General features: G+C 38.3%; 1 protein-coding gene across 1 annotated transcript in view; it reads left to right on the top strand.

The window, feature by feature from the left end:
- The window catches only part of AUTS2 (autism susceptibility candidate 2), a 1223225-nt gene that overhangs the window by 524457 nt on the left and 682826 nt on the right, over positions 1-15942 (top strand). Inside the window, exon 5 of the mRNA XM_010854341.1 lies at positions 14461-14496. Coding sequence (XP_010852643.1) covers positions 14461-14496 — 36 coding nt within the window. The remainder of the gene's footprint in view (positions 1-14460; positions 14497-15942) is intronic.

Below are 15942 nucleotides of genomic sequence, written 5' to 3'. Positions count from 1 at the left end.
TCTTTCTGGCTTACTTCACTCTATATAATAGGCTTCAGTTTCATCCACCTCATTAGAACTGATTCAAATATATTCTTCTTAATGGCTGAGTAATACTCCATTGTGTATATGTACCACAGCTTTCTTATCCATTCGTCTGCTGATGGACATCTAGGTTGCTTCCATGTCCTGGCTATTATAAACAGTGCTGTGATGAACATTGGGGTACATGTGTCTCTTTCAATTCTGGTTTCCTCAGTGTATATGCCCAGCAGTGGGATTGCTGGGTCGTATGGCAGTTCTATTTCCAGTTTTTTAAGGAATCTCCACACTGTTCTCCATAGTGGCTGTACTAGTTTGCATTCCCACCAACAGTGTAAGAGGGTTCCCTTTTCTCCACACCCTCTCCAGCATTTATTGCTTGTAGACTTTTGGATCACAGCCATTCTGACTGGCGTGAAATGGTACCTCATTGTGGCTTTGATTTGCATTTCTCTGATAATGAGTGATGTTGAGCATCTTTTCATGTGTTTGTTAGCCATCTGTATGTCTTCTTTGGAGAAATGTCTATTTAGTTCTTTGGCCCATTTTTTGATTGGGTCGTTTCTTGTCTTTTTGATAGCCATTCTAACTGGTGTGAGGTGATAATCTCATTGTGGTTTTGATTTGCATTTCCCTGCTGATTCATGATGTTAACATTTTTCATGTGCATATTGGCCATCTGTATGTCTTCTTTGAAACATGCCTATTTAGGTTCTCTATGTATTTTTTAATCAGGTTGTTTATTTTTTTGACATTGAGTTCTATGAGTTCTTTATACATTTTGGGTACCAACCCCTTATCAGAAATATCATTTGCAAGTATCTTCTCCAAATCAGTGTTACTTTTTTGTTTTGTTGGTAGTTTCCTTTGTTGTTCAAAAAGCTTTTTAGCTTTATATATAGTTCCATTTGTTTATTTTTGCTTCTTTGTTGCCCTTTCCTGAGCAGGTATATCCAAAAAAATTGGTAAGACTAATGTCAAAGAGATTACTGCCTGTAATTATTTTTTTTCTAGGAGTTCTATGCTTTCAGGTCTTATATTTAAGTTTTTATCCATTTTGAGCTTATTTTTTTATATAACATGAGAAAGTGGTACACTTTCATTCATTTGCATGTAGCTGTCCAATTTTCCGAACACTATTCATTAAAGATACTCTTTTCCCTATCGTTTATTCTTGCCTCCTCTGTCATAGATCAATAGACCCTGTGAGCGTTGGTTTATTTCTGTGATCTCTGTTCTGTTTCATTGACCCACGTGTCCGTTTTTGTTCCAATACCATAGTGTTTTGGTTACTATAGCTTTGTAGTTTAGTGTCAAGTCTGGCAGCCTGATACTTTCAACTTTGTTGTACTTTCTCAAGATTGTTTTGGCTTAAAAATGAGACAGTGTTCAGAGTCTCTGAGTTTCAAGAAGCAGTAGAGTGAGGATATATCATAAAGAGCAAAAACCTTCCCCTTTTGTTTTCTTCTTTTTTAATTCTCTAATTTTCTTGATTATGCTGTACAAGGTGATCCAGTGTATTATAGGAAAAAAATATTATGGCTTATTTTTTCTTTAAAAAATAGAAATTAAGCTTTACTAATATTCAATTTAATAAGTAAGGAGTAGTTCTTATATATAATTCATAAACAGGTATCTTAGGGGTATGTACTCAAAACTTTTTTTACTGTCCATTTCTCTGTCAGTCAAGGTAGGCAACCCTAAGACACAGAGATCTTCCTGTACCTCTCAGGAAAGATTGTTAAATTTAGGGTGACATTTGATATATGGACTATTAAATTCTTGGGCTTCCTTGGTGGCTCAGTGATAAAGAATCCACCTGCCAATGAAGGAGCCATGGGTTCAATCCTTGGGTTGGGAAGGTCCCCTAGAGAGTAAATAGCCACCCACCCTGGTAGTCTTGCCTGAGAAATCCCATGGGCAGAAGAGCCTGAGTTGGACATGGCCTATTGACTGAGTACACAAGCAAGTTTGTACAAGAATTAAGTGGGATAAACAAAAAGTATAATATTTTTGCAGAACTCTTAATATCTTAGTTATGATTACCTTTTCTTTTAATGTGGTATAGTATCAAATATATAAATAAAGAATACTCAGTCTTTCACTGTGAGTATGAATATATATACAAGAATATTTCCTTGTGTTTATATGTTTCATTAAATTTGTGGTGGAACTGTAAATTTAAAGAAATAGATATTTCTTATCTAATTTGTTAACAGTACTTAATGCTTAAATAACTGTTCTGAGATTTTGTTGTGCTTTTAATATAAGATCATATTGACCCTGGAAATTATTCCAGGATTAGTTAATCATAATTTCATCACAGAGTAGAGAAATGAAAGCGCACTAGGTCAAGGAACAAGAGCACAGGATTGTATGGTTATTGAGATATTTTTTACTGGTTTCCCTAAATTTGTTTTCCTTTTGATCAAAGAAATTGACAAAAGATATTCTGTGATCATGGATAGAAATACTGAGTATTGTTAAGATATCAATACCCTTCAAACCAATCTACAGATTCAATGCAATGTCTGTGAAAATTCCAACGTCCTTTTTCGCAAAAATGGAAAATCAGGCACTCCTAATCATATGAAATGGCATGAAGCCCCTAAAAGTCAACACAGTGTTGAAATAAAACAAGTTTGGGAAAGTTACACTTCCCAATTTCAAAACTTACTACAAAGCTACAGTGATCGAAGCTGTGTGGTACTAGAGTTAGTGTAAGCATATGGATCAATGGAATAGAATTGAAAGTTCAGAAATAAACTCATACATCTATAGCAAAGTGATTTTTAACATGAGTTTAATATCCATTTAATTGGGAAAGAATTTTCTCTTCAACAGATGGTGCTGGGACAACTGGATTTTCCCATGCAAAAGAATGAATTTGGACCCCTACATCACACCATGAACAAAAATTAACTCAAAATTAATAAGTGACCTAAATATAAGGGCTAGAACCATAAAATTCTTACAGGAAAATGTGTGTAAATCTTCATGACCTTGAATTTGCAGTGGATTTTTAGATACGACATCAAAAGCACAGGTAGCTAGAGAGAAAATACATAAGTTGGACTTCATCAAAATTAAAAACTTCTGTGCATCAATGTGGAGAAGGCAATGGCACCCTACTTTAGTACTCTTGCCTGGAAAATCCATGGATGGAGGAGCCTGGTAGGCTGCAGTCCATGGGGTCCCTAAGAGTCGGACACGACTGAGCGACTTCACTTTCGCTTTTTACTTTCATGCATTGGAGAAGGAAATGGCAACCCACTCCACAGTTCTTGCCTGGAGAATCCCAGGGACAGAGGAGCCTAACGGGCTGCTGTCACAGGGGTCGCACAGAGTCGGACACGACTGAAGCGACTTAGCAGCAGCAGCAGTGCATCAATGGGTATTGTCAGGAAAATGAAAAAAAAAAAAAAAAAAAACCCAAAGAATGGGAGGAAAATATTTGAAAATCATATAATTGATAAATGTTTAATATCTAGAATATGTAAAGACTACAACAAAAAGACAAACAACTGAATTCAATAATGGGCAAAGGACTTAAGCAGATATTTATACAAAGAAGATATACAAATAACCAGTAAGCCCATGAAAAATGCTCATCATTATAGTGATTGGGGAAATGCAAATCAAAACCAGAATGAGATATTACTTTACAGCTACTAGGATAGTTATACTTTGAAGAAAGGAAAATAGCAAGTGTTGGCAAGAATTTAAAGAAGTTGAAACCTTCGTACATGATGGTGGAAATATAAAATGATAAATCCACTGTGGAAAACAGCTTGACATTCCTCAAAAAGCTAAACAGAATTACCATACATGCCACCAATTCTCCTTTTAGGCATATACCCAGACACCAGGTCCTCAAAGAGATACTTATATGCCAGTTTTCACTGTAGCATCATTTATAGTAAGCAAAAGATGTAAACATCCCAAGAGTTCATCAGCAGGTAAATGGATGAACAAAAAGTGGCATATATGGACATGGGAGCATTAGCCATAAAAAAGAATGAAGTTCGAGTCTTGAAAACGTTATGCTCAGTGGAAGAATCTAGACATAAAAAGACAAATATTTTCTGATGTGAAGTATCTAGAATATGCAAGTTCCTAGAGGCAGAAAGTAGAATGGGAGTTTCCAGGGACCACTGGTAGGGGTAGGAAACTGTGAAAGATGAGAGTTATGGTTTAACTGTAACAAAGTTTCTGTTTGTGGTGAAGAAATAGTTTTAGAAATAGATAGTTTTGATAGCTGCATTGCATTATGATGCAACTGATGCCACTGAATTGTACACTTAAAATAAGTTGAAATATTGCATTTTATTTTATATGTTTGTGTGTGTGTGTATGTGTGTATATATATATATATATATATTTTTACCATAGTAAAAAATTAAAAAAAAAAATACTAGTGCTGTAATAATCCTGTCAATCTTGTGTCAGGTTAGTCTGTGATATACTTTGGGTTTATGTTGCTTATTATTAAAATTCATACTTCTTGCAGCACCATTAAAAGATGAAAGAAGGAGAAATGACACATATGAAAAAAGAAAAGGGAAGAAAAAGAAGTAGGTGGCTTTTAGTGAAATGTTTCAAAACCTCCAGTCACTTATTTCCTTCACATGAATAGTTGTGAGGTTGCAGAGCCTTGCCTCAGGGCCATTGCAATCTAAAATCTTTGAGATGAATGCCTTTGACAAGTCAAGTCACAAAATGACTGTTTTGGGTATGAGGGCAATGTCTACCCCCATAATATTTTAAAGAATAAAGATACTTCCTTTTTTTTTCCTTAAAGGAGAACTAATAATTACTCTAATGACTATCAGAAAATCAGGAGATAGATTCAAAGACCACTACTGGTTTTTGTTTGCTAAAATATCTCCTTGTTGCTGCTTACCACGCTCATGCTTTCATTACTTTCTTGAACATGTGGAAAATAGTTATCACTGTTTCAATGTTCATATTCTGCTAACTGTCATCTGTGTAATTTTTGAGTCTGTTTCTATTGATTGGTTTTTTTCCTCATTATGGATTGTATTTTCTGGCTTTTGTTTGTGGCTGACTGTTTTAAGGTGCCAAATATTGGGAATTTTTTTGTTTTTGATGAGTGCTGGATATTTTTGGTTTTCATAAATATTCTTGAGCTTTTTTTCTGGGATACAATTATGCCACTTGAAAATAATATTTTTATTTCTTCTGAGGTTTGCTTTTATGCTTTTCTGGCTGGAGCATCCAGAACAACCTTTAGGACAAAGCTTGTTTTTCCCCAGTGCTGAAGACTCTGCCTAATTCCTGATGTGGACAAGGTTTTTCCACTCTGGCTGGTGGGAGTGCCAGTTATCCACTGCTCTCTGTGACTCTGACAGTCGTTCTACCTGCTCCTTCCCGGTGGTCATTCCCCTTGCCTTGGGTACTTTTGTCGCATGGGTGTGCTGATACGGACTCCGGTGATGACACGAGGAAAGATGTCTCCTGGTTTCCTGCTTTTCTCACTGTGAACCTGACTTTTCTCCCATCCTCTGCTTTGCTAATTTCAGCTGACTTGGCTTCTTCTGACTGTCAACTCTACCTTCTCAACTCAGGGATTCTTCTGGGATCTACCTGGGTTACCCCCAGCCACCCTACTATGGCATGAAAACTCTCTCCAGGAACTATGCTGGGGCAGTTGTAAGAATTATTTTGTTTTCTTTCTGTCTCTCTAAGATCACTACACTGCTATTGCCCAGTTTCTTAAAAAGTTTGTTTTTTTCACACATTTTGTCTAGTTGTTTTAGTTACTTAAAGCGGGAAAGTGAATTTAATCCCTGTTAGTTTACAATGCCCACTCTAGATTTTAAGCTGAGATGAAATTCTCTTTCAGTCTTCCACTCACTGGAATGATATTTTTAGAAGCTCTGGAAGTTGAGACTTACCTCAAGTGCCTCTAATCAAGATAACTATGTTATTCCAGCTTTGTTTCTTTCTTTTTTTTTTTTTTTTTCAATTGGACAGGCAAAAAGATTAAGAAAAAAGAATTCCAGTGTGGCTGGAGAATTTGACTCATGGGTAAAGCTCAAAAACCAAATGTGCTTGGCTTTTCCAAATTATGTATCCCCACAGCACATTGCCAGGAGGGAATAGTAGTCTACAGGGACTCTCACATTGTCCACATCAAGGAGAAACAGTAACTTGTTTAGATTAGTCACTAAGGAAAAAGTTAAGGGGAATAATTGACTATATAAATATTCATGATGAGTTATTCAGAAGGGAAAGTATTGCTTCTAAACTTAAACAGTATTTTGTAACTGAGGAAGTTGTCAAAAGTCTTGAGATAAACTTACTTAAAGACTTAACACATAGAACAAAACCTCAAATTTTAAAGTGATCATGGGCATTTGTTACAAACAGATAAGTTTTAATAGCTAGTTTGCTGTTTATTATCCATGTGACCTTGAGCAAAAAATTTGATCTTTCCAAGCCTTGGTTTCTTATTCTGCAAAATGGGGGTCATTTCATCTACCATGTAAGGTTTCTTTTAAAAATTACCTGGTACCATGTGTTTGAATTACTTTAACAGTTCTTGGCACATTCACTGTGCTCAAAAATATTTATTCCCTTCTTTTACATCAGGTTTATACTTACCGTAGGAGCCTTTTCTAAACTTTCTGATTTGAATTCCCTTGTAGCTGGCAGTTCCACAACACCTGCTTGTCTCAATCGTGACAAACACCGTTTTCCTCTCAAATAAAATCCTCCTTATACTCTGTTTTCTCAAACCTGAACTCTTTTATTTCCCTATCTCCATACTGGATCTCAGAGCTATTACCTTCAAACTTGAACTGTTTTCCTTCCTCTTCCTGTTTAACATTGTCACTGTATTTCTGAGGAAGCATTTGGCTATGATCATCTTCACCTTTACGTGACTGATGTTCAGATTCCCTTATCATTTCTTACATAGATGATTACCGTGATTACCGTGATTACTGTGGCCTCCCAGTGATAGAATCTGACCCAGCTCTGTTTTCTTTGCCCTGTTACTCTACAAAGCTTCCACAGTTGTTGTTTTTTAAAAATATTTATTTACTTACTTTCTTTATTGGTTGCACCAGATCTTGGTTTTGGCATGCAAAGTCTTAGTCATTCATGTGGGATCTGGTTCCCTAATCAGGGATCGAACTTGAGCCCCCTGCGTTGAGAACATGGAGTCCCAGCCACTGGACTGGATAAGTCCCAACAGTTGTTTTTCTGAGAGTCAGAACTCACTATTAAACCATCTTGTTTAAGATCCTGCAGACGAAGTCCCACACTCCTGAGGCTATTAGCAGAATCTTCCACCAGGATGTATGAAGCTACCTCTTCATCTTCCCTTTCTTCCTCTACTTCCCTGTGGTTTATACCTTCTACTTGTTTCTTCTGGAGTACTCTTTTTTTTTTTTTCTTCTTCTGTAGCCCAATTTCACTTCTAGCAGACTCTTCCTGCCACCACCCTGTGGAAATAAACTCCTTTAATGCTTTATTCATATAACTACATGGATGTGACTAATCTATCTCTGAAAGAATTTGGGGTCAAGATTTTAATTGTGAAAAGGCAGACAAATATTTCATACTTTTAAAATGTTCAAGATGTTAAAAGAATTGAAACATTTCAAGTTAGGTCAAAGGGGAATTCTCGTAACTATTATGCAATACAATTCTCTAATCTTATTGCTCTGTAGCTCTTTAGTTCATTTAATACCGCAGTTGATGCATTTTTTCTGCTGCTTTTTGAGATGTCCCTTCTCCTATCTCGAATCTCCCAGGTTTCGGGGTTTTTACTGGTTTGTCTAGCCCACTGTCCCAACACCCATCCATCTGTGCAAGCATCTGTCCTAGCCTCCTTTCTTCCCACCCAGCACCCAAACTTTATTGCCAGGTTTACTAGTTACTATTAAGGAAGAAACAGTCACAGTCCACACCATCAGTGAACTTCCCTGTATTTAAGTAGAAAATCTAATGCAGACCTGTTACAGACTCTTGGTATTCTGTTTCTCCTTTCTTTTCTTTTTCTATTTTTGCCATATTTTCATTTTCCCTACCATTTTGTTTATGTCTTTTGCATTTCCTGTATCGTATTTTTCTGTGTTTTCTTGGATACACCAGTGTTTCGATTGTCCAGGAATATTTATCTAATACCTTCTAAGTGTCAGGTGTAGTTCTGGACACTTGAGGTTGAGTGGGGAACAAGATGAAACCTTTGGCTTCATGAAGCTTCTATTCTATTGAGGAAGGCAAACAGCAAACCTGAGAGCAAACAATAGCATTATTTTTGATGTAATACATTTTACGAAGTAAACAAAGCAGTAGTGGGGGGTGTGGCAGGGTGTTGCCACTTTAACTGGAGTAATTGAATTAGTCCTTTTTGTTTGGTGATGTTTAAACTGAAGCCTGAATGATGAAAGGGGGGAAGAATATTGAGGCAAGATAAGTGACAAGATCATGGCCTTGACTCAGGGGTAAGCCTGACATGTTTAAATGTGAGGGGTGGGGCAGGCCTTTGTGGCTAGAGCAGAGGGAATGAATACAGGAGCTGATCACATGATATTTTCTAGTTCATAGTAAGGCGGCTATAGACTCTCTTGGTTTCCTGGGCGACTGTATGCATAATCTCAAACCAGGAAACTTAAAACAATAAATTTATTATTATCTTGTAGTTTTTAAGGCTAGAGGTCCAACATTAAGTATTGGCAGGGCCATGATTTCTCTGAAGTCTCAGAAAGGAGTCCTTCCTTTGCTCTACTGGCTTCTGGTTGCTTCTTAAAATCCTTGATGATACTTGGCTTATAACCACCTCACTTTAATGTGTGCCTCTATTCACATGGCCTTTTACTCTATTTGTAGCTCTGTACATCTGATTTCCTTATAAGGAGAGCAGTCATTGGATTTAGGTTCCACCTAAATCCAGTATGACCTCAACTTAATTGCACCTGCAAAGTCCCTGTTTCCAAGCAAGTTCATTTATATCAGTCAGGGTTCTCAAGAGAAACAGAGTCATAAAATGTATAGACTTGAACAGTTATGGAGATTCACAAGTCTCAAAATGTACAGTCAGCAAGCTGGGGACCTAGGAGAGCTGATGGTTAGTTCCAGTCTGAGCCCCAAAGTCTGAGAACCAGAAAGACTGGAGGGCTTGACACCCCAGAAAAGTCTGTGTGTCAGTCTGTCTGAGCCTGAAAGTGGGGGGGGGGGAACTGTTTCACTTTGAAGGCTGAGTCAAGGGAATTCCCTCAATTTGAGTACAGCCATCCCTTATGTTCTATTAAACAGATTGGATGAGGCCCACTTACATTATGCTTTACTTACAGTATGCTTTACTCATCCTGTTAGTTTAAATGTTAAACTCATCCCAAAACACCCTCAGAGTAACACCCAGACTAACATTTGAGCAGATATCTGGTTACCCAGTGGCACAATGAAGTCAATGCATAAAATTAACCCTCACAATCACATTCTTAGGTTCCAAGAAGGCCCTGTAATTTTAGGGGGACACTATTTAACCTACCATATAAGTGAATATTTAAAAAGCCTCTCAAAGGTGTTAGAAGGAATGTTGTAATTTTTATTTTAAAATGTTTACTTTTCCTTTTATGTGAATAACTGCAGATAAAAATGAGAGCAAGAATGAAATTAGGGGGAAAAGCCCGAAGGCTGCTGAATAGAGATGAGAGCTGGTAACAACTTGAAATGGATTGTAACAAGTTGAAAATTGAATTTGGAAGTGACTGTTTCCACCCGTGATGTTTTTTCAAGTTGTGCCCACGTTTTTACTTCCACTAGTGGTTCATTTCTCTATTTATATATATTTTTCATCTTTATAAGTTATCAGTAATCTTTATCTCCAAGGCACATTTCTTAAGATTAAAATTTTAGGTTCTTTTAATTGTCATTGTTTTCTAAAACACTACAGAAAACAAATGAACTCGTCTTGTGACCTTTGTAAGAAATATACTTGGCCATGTGATTCTTAGCATGATCCTTCTACTTTTCACTCCCAAGAAGAAAAAGTATAACATGAGGGTGGATAGGCAGGGATGTCAGACACGCATGATAATTTGGAAGAATTTTAAAATACTGTGTTTAAATTAGCCCTAGGGTCAGAGCTTACATTTTCCTCTGGGGTGAAGCACACATCTATCACATGCTTAGGGAGCCGTAATAGTAGCCATGGCCTCTCTGTGTAGATCTCTAATGAAGGGAGTACATCTATTTTGGATGGATAACCGATTTTTGAAATCCCTTGTTCTAGGTAAGATGTTAAAACAGAAATTTTAACTTCATGGGTTTAATGAGTAGCTTCAATAATAGCTTAGTGACAGAGATGGAAAGCAAGTCAGGTGGGGGGCAATGAGAGGAGTAGAATGAGCATGCATTCAATGACTGTCTGCTGGCGGACTTGAATGTCAACAGCAGCATCCTCCTTCCTGGAAAATGTCTTTCAGCGACACGCCCCATTACTGTGTCTGCGGCCCGCGCAGCTCGGAGACCGAGGCACAGTGTGTTTGTAAGAAAGCTCCTCTTTACAACTTAATGAGTTCGAGGTAGGTGATTTGCGGAGATTGCTGGAACAGTGGTCAAATCTTGGAAAAAACAAAAAAACAAATGCAAAGACCATGTTAAACAGGAGATAGCTTATAATGAGCCTGGAAATCACATATCCGATAGCCAACTGTCTGGAATTTCTTCATACTCTTGTCTTCTCGTGGAAACCACTAAATACTTTTTCTAACTCTGTTTTCTCAGTCCCTCTATACCTCTCATTTCTATGTAATACACAGAAAATATGAATGAATTGGCAACTCTATCACTTAAAGAAATAAGAATTTCTTAAAGAAATAAGCCTTTTTCATTATTCAACAAACATATTTGCCTAAACGTGTGTATATGATTGACTTCAAATGCTTTTAAATTCAAGGATGCTTTTATTTATTGAATTAAAAAAACTTAGTTTTTCAAGCCTCATTTTGACTTATACCCTTTTTTAGATTCTGTGGCCACTTTTGCTATATAGTTTGGACAATGTATGCAGTCTCTGTCCAAGCAACAAAAATGGAAGCCCCTTTCCTCTCATTATAAATTGGGGAAGCATAGAAAGTTAAAATTCAACTTGATTTCATCAAATGGTTCAGTGGTCAGGACATTATCACCTATCTGCTTTCCTGAGCCCTTTCTTCATGCTGTCTGTCTCCTGTAACATGAGAAAACAATAATAATTCCTAGATGCACATTTGTAAACAAATAGCTATAGAAACATAAAACATTTCTAACAATAAAAAAGCTATTTTTAAATACTTATTTCATTTTTATAGGATAATCTGGGACTTTCCTGGTGGCTCAGGTGGTAAAGAATCTGCCTGCAATCCCTGGGTTGGGAAGATCCCCTGGAGAAGGGAATGGTAACCCACTCTTGCCTGGAAAATCCCATGGACAGAGGAGTCTGGTGGGGCTACATTCCTTGGCGTCACAAAGAGTTGGACACAACTGAGCTACTAACACAATAATGTAGCATAATCTATTGTTGCCCATGGTTTAAGTTGTTCATGGAATTTGTGACTTGGAAAAATGTTAAAACTATCAAATATTTTCAGCTTTTAAATATATACTTAGATTAAGTATAAATGACAGAGACTTTTCTGGATTTTTGGTTAGCAAGGCCTGAGGCATGTGGTATGTGACCTGAGTGTCAGTGAAACCCTGCTTCTCTGCCCTGTGGCTGGTCTCAAAACTTCTGTTATACCTCTGTCTGATGGTGAAGGGCCAGGAGTAGCATCCCACTGAACACAGGGCCTTAGCAGATTCTTGGGCTTATAGAACTGGACCAAGGAGAAATCACTTTATTTCAGAAACGTTTCTGTTCAAGTTTTCCAGCAATGATTGAAGGGAGCTGGCAATCGGCCAAGAAAAATATAGTGGAGAAAGGAGTTAGAGGGGAGGAAATGTCAACGCCATGGACATTTGGCAAAGTAGATTAGAAGAGTTTTTCTACGAACTTTTCTGCTAGGTCCAGAAATTATAGCTGAATGCCACACACACACACACACACACAAAATGGTGAGTTCAAATGTGGGTAGCCTCTGACTCTCTAGTTCTATATGCTTTCTAGCAAAAGTTGAAACTCCAGTGGGCCTTTAACGTACATGAGGATCTTGGGTCTGTTCCTTCATGTGTCTGTCTGTGCTCGTGTGTGCATGCATGCGTGTGTATGTGAGGGGGGTGTTGTAAGGCAGGGTTCTTAAATGCTTTGTTGCATTATGTTAATTCCTCGGCAGTGCAATCAAATTCATGTCGTAATTAAAGCTGTCAGTTGGAAGGCAAGCCAATCGCCACGAAAACACAGCATAACAAATGAAGTGAAATGATTCTGCGTGTAGCTATACAATGCTTCGCCAGGCATGAAATTAAATAAGTAATTTGATGTTGACATCAGAAATTGAAATGATACCCACTGTTCCCTCATTCAGTCAGACCTGCATAAACAATAGCCAGAACAAATATGCACAACAAAGCTCTCTTCTCCACCCAGCTCCCTGAGTAATGTACAATATATATGCAAAATGAGTATAACAGAGCTTCCCGGGACCTGAAGGATGTCATTTTCTTGGTATACAATAAGATGATATGTATGTGGGGGTGGGGAGGTGGGCTTGAAGGGGTCCTTCTGCTTCTGGGATAAAATACATTTGCAGAAAGGGGGGGGAAACACTGAAATAAACAAATCCCATGCTCTCTCTGAGTAGTTCATTCTAAAATGAGTTTGCCTCCCAGGGGCACAACTCCAGGCTGGTGGAGATCTAACTTGGCTTTTGCCTTCCTGTGTTCTGCCATGGGTGGGGGAGTGGGGGTGGTGGGTGCTGAAAACAGGTGATGCCATCACATGGCTAATCATTGCTCTGAGGAGCTGTCTCCATGACTACTGTTGCTCTCCCTACGTACCGTTTATAGGAGCACAAATGCAGCAAGGTTTTTGAAAATCCAGTGTCCAGGATCACATATCTAGGTTCTTTATTCCCCCAAGCCTGTCTGGAACACTGAGGGGAAGAAAGTTTTGCTCCAGGTGCTGAATTTAGGAATGCCCTGGAGCATCATGTCCTTGTTTGATACAGATGCTCTTTGTACTTACAGCACCATTATTTCCTTTTCAAAACTGATATAAAATCAAGAATCATATCTATATTTGGAGATATGATTTTTGGAGATGTTAAGTTCACCTGAGTCCCATCCCCATACAGTCTAAGCATTCATCGATTTATACATACATTAATTCAACTAATACTTACCAAATGCCTCCTATGTGCAAGGCATTGAGCTAAGTGCTAGGGAAACCAGGATGAGTCAAGCAGAGGGTACATGCTACCTGTGGTTTGCAGAGCAGGGACCAGGCATTTAGGTAGAACAGTTAGAGGTTACCCAAGTAACTGTTGCATCACCGTGGAAGTCCGTTCCCTGTAGGTGGAAGGTGTAACAACCGGCCCACGCCTGGCAGGGAGAGGCCTTTCTGGTACAAGGATTCCTTGCTGAGACCTGAGGAGTGTCTCAGTGTTAGCGTTCTTTTTGTTTCAAGCTTATCTGGGGCCTCTCTCGTTCATAAAGAGGACACTGCAAATTAAAGAATTTGTAATGAGAGGTTTTAGGGGGAAAAAACAACACAGACAAGTTTAAAATTCAAACCAAGTTCTTTTTTGGGTCTCTTTCCCCTATGAAGTGATGGCCCAGGTACGTCTCAGCATCACTGTTTTTTAGTTCCCTTTGTGTGAGAACTGTGGAAGCCTAAACTGATAACTTTGGTGACTAAAACCTTTAGAAGAATGGTGCTTTTCACCACTTCCCTTTACCCACACATTCTTTGCATTTTAGTCTACTAATTATGTTTACAAAATGTCTCAGTTTTGAAAAGCGCTCTGTGTGTACTAACTGGTACCTTGAGGGAATAAGCTGGCAAGTAGGTCACACACTGGAAAAGTCATCCAAACCCACTGGGCTTTTTATTTTCAAGTCAGTCTGGGCTCTTTCCTCTTGCCTGCCCCTTTGCGGCCACAAAACTGAGTAGCTTGAGACCAGGGCATTGAATGTCAGCAAGTCAGGGAGGCAGGCTGATGCGTGTCTGTTTAGTCTCAGTGCAGGGCGAAATGCCATCATTAATTCATTACCCAGCTGCCTGTCAAATAAATTGGCAATTACATCCAGCGCAGAAGCTTGGAATTCAGTAAATAGCACGTTAGCATCTCTGAGTTGTTGAGAGATGTAAAGGGGAAAATTAAGCAACACGGTGTTTGTATCAGTAGCAGATGACAAGGGGCCGCGTACACAGGCGATGTGGTGTCGTGATGAAAAGCCTGCGAAGAACTGGTAATGAGCTGTGTGGATTGGAACGTGTTAAAAACCATTGCTGATTTTCCACTTTGTTTTTATGCTTTCTTGCAGAGTTCAGCTCCTTCCAGCTTGGGAACAGGCTACTTCGTAAGTTTTATCTCAACTTCCACATGTGTGCCTCGCGCTGGCATTCATTTTCTTGTGTAATATATACTCATTAGGATGTGAAAAAAAAATGTCCAAGAAATTCCCTCTCAGTCCTGAAGAGCAGACTGATGTCCATCTTTTAACTGAGAGTTGTTTTATTTTTAAAATACATCACCTGCTGGGCACTAGGGTTCACAAGTCAGTCTCAAAAATGTGTCTGGTTCCTAGCACCCAGCATGTTTGCCCCTCACCTGGCAGAGTAAGGAGATACAGGGAATCCTGCTTGACCTGTGCCACCTTTCCTGAAAAATTGGTTTTTTAGTGAGAAGTGTCAACTGGAAGTGGTCAAGTGGAAGATGGAATTCAATTTATGCAATGAGGTATACATGTTCTTTAAGATCCCTTGAAGAACTGCCCCACTTATACAATGAATTGCCATATTTTAATTTTTTTGAGAGGTGACTGTATGCTTTCCCTCACAGTCTGAGTAGGTGGCCTTTAGATTTTTTTCCCATCAATCATCAAACTTGTCATTTTATTGACTATAGGTGTATTATTTAATTTTAAGACCTTATTATCTGTCCTTTGGGAAGTGTGTGGATGGTGATACACCTCAGGGCTTATCCCAATATTTCTCATTCATGAAGAAATTGTCACTTCCATTCCTCTTATCTATAGCTAAATTATCCTTCTTGGATTCAGTAATGCTTTTCAAAATATAAATAAATAAGAATTACACATAAACGTTATTTACACAGTGGGATAACATGCCCATGTAGACATTTGTTGTGATATTTAAAGGAATTTGAAGGAATCTTATTTATGTTCTGAGTGATGAACACAGATACTCTAATATCTGCTCAGCATTTTCAGGGAAAATAATGAAATCATGAAAATAAAGTGGAAAATGGTTACTGATTCTGTTGTGTTGCCTTTAAATTTCTCCCCCCTAAAATGCTAATTACTTTGGCTTTCTTCTGCCCACACATTTCTCTCCTTACATTTACATTAAATCCATGAAAACAAGCATCTTTTCATTGAATAATAAGTCTTTTCCAAGCTTAGATGAAGTGGCATTTATTAAATGTTGATTTTTTTTTTCTGGTCTTAGCCTATGATACAAAGAGAAAGGGTTGATGATTTCTTGTTACCTGCTTCATACAGTCAGCACACTTATCCTTACTCCTTATTGTGGTTGAATATTCATGCTTATAGAAACAAGCAGGATGCTGAAACAAGATCCTGCTTCAGCAGCCGAAATAACAGAAGTAGTCCCATCTGCCATCTCTTCACACCAGGCTGGATGTGGGTTGAGATGCTGGAAGTAAAATCTGGAGCCTGCCAATGTTTATTCTCTATCCAAAAGCTAAATCCCCCCTCTTTACTTTCTTCAGCAGAAGGAGGCCAATGCCACTGACTCAGCCTCTGATTACTTCCAGACTGAGC

This window comes from Bison bison, unplaced genomic scaffold (assembly GCF_000754665.1).
Source record: "Bison bison bison isolate TAMUID 2011002044 unplaced genomic scaffold, Bison_UMD1.0 scf7180017864340, whole genome shotgun sequence".
NCBI lineage: Eukaryota > Metazoa > Chordata > Mammalia > Artiodactyla > Bovidae > Bison > Bison bison.
Note: the sequence above shows the minus strand (reverse complement) of the source record. Positions and strands in the feature narration are given on the sequence as shown.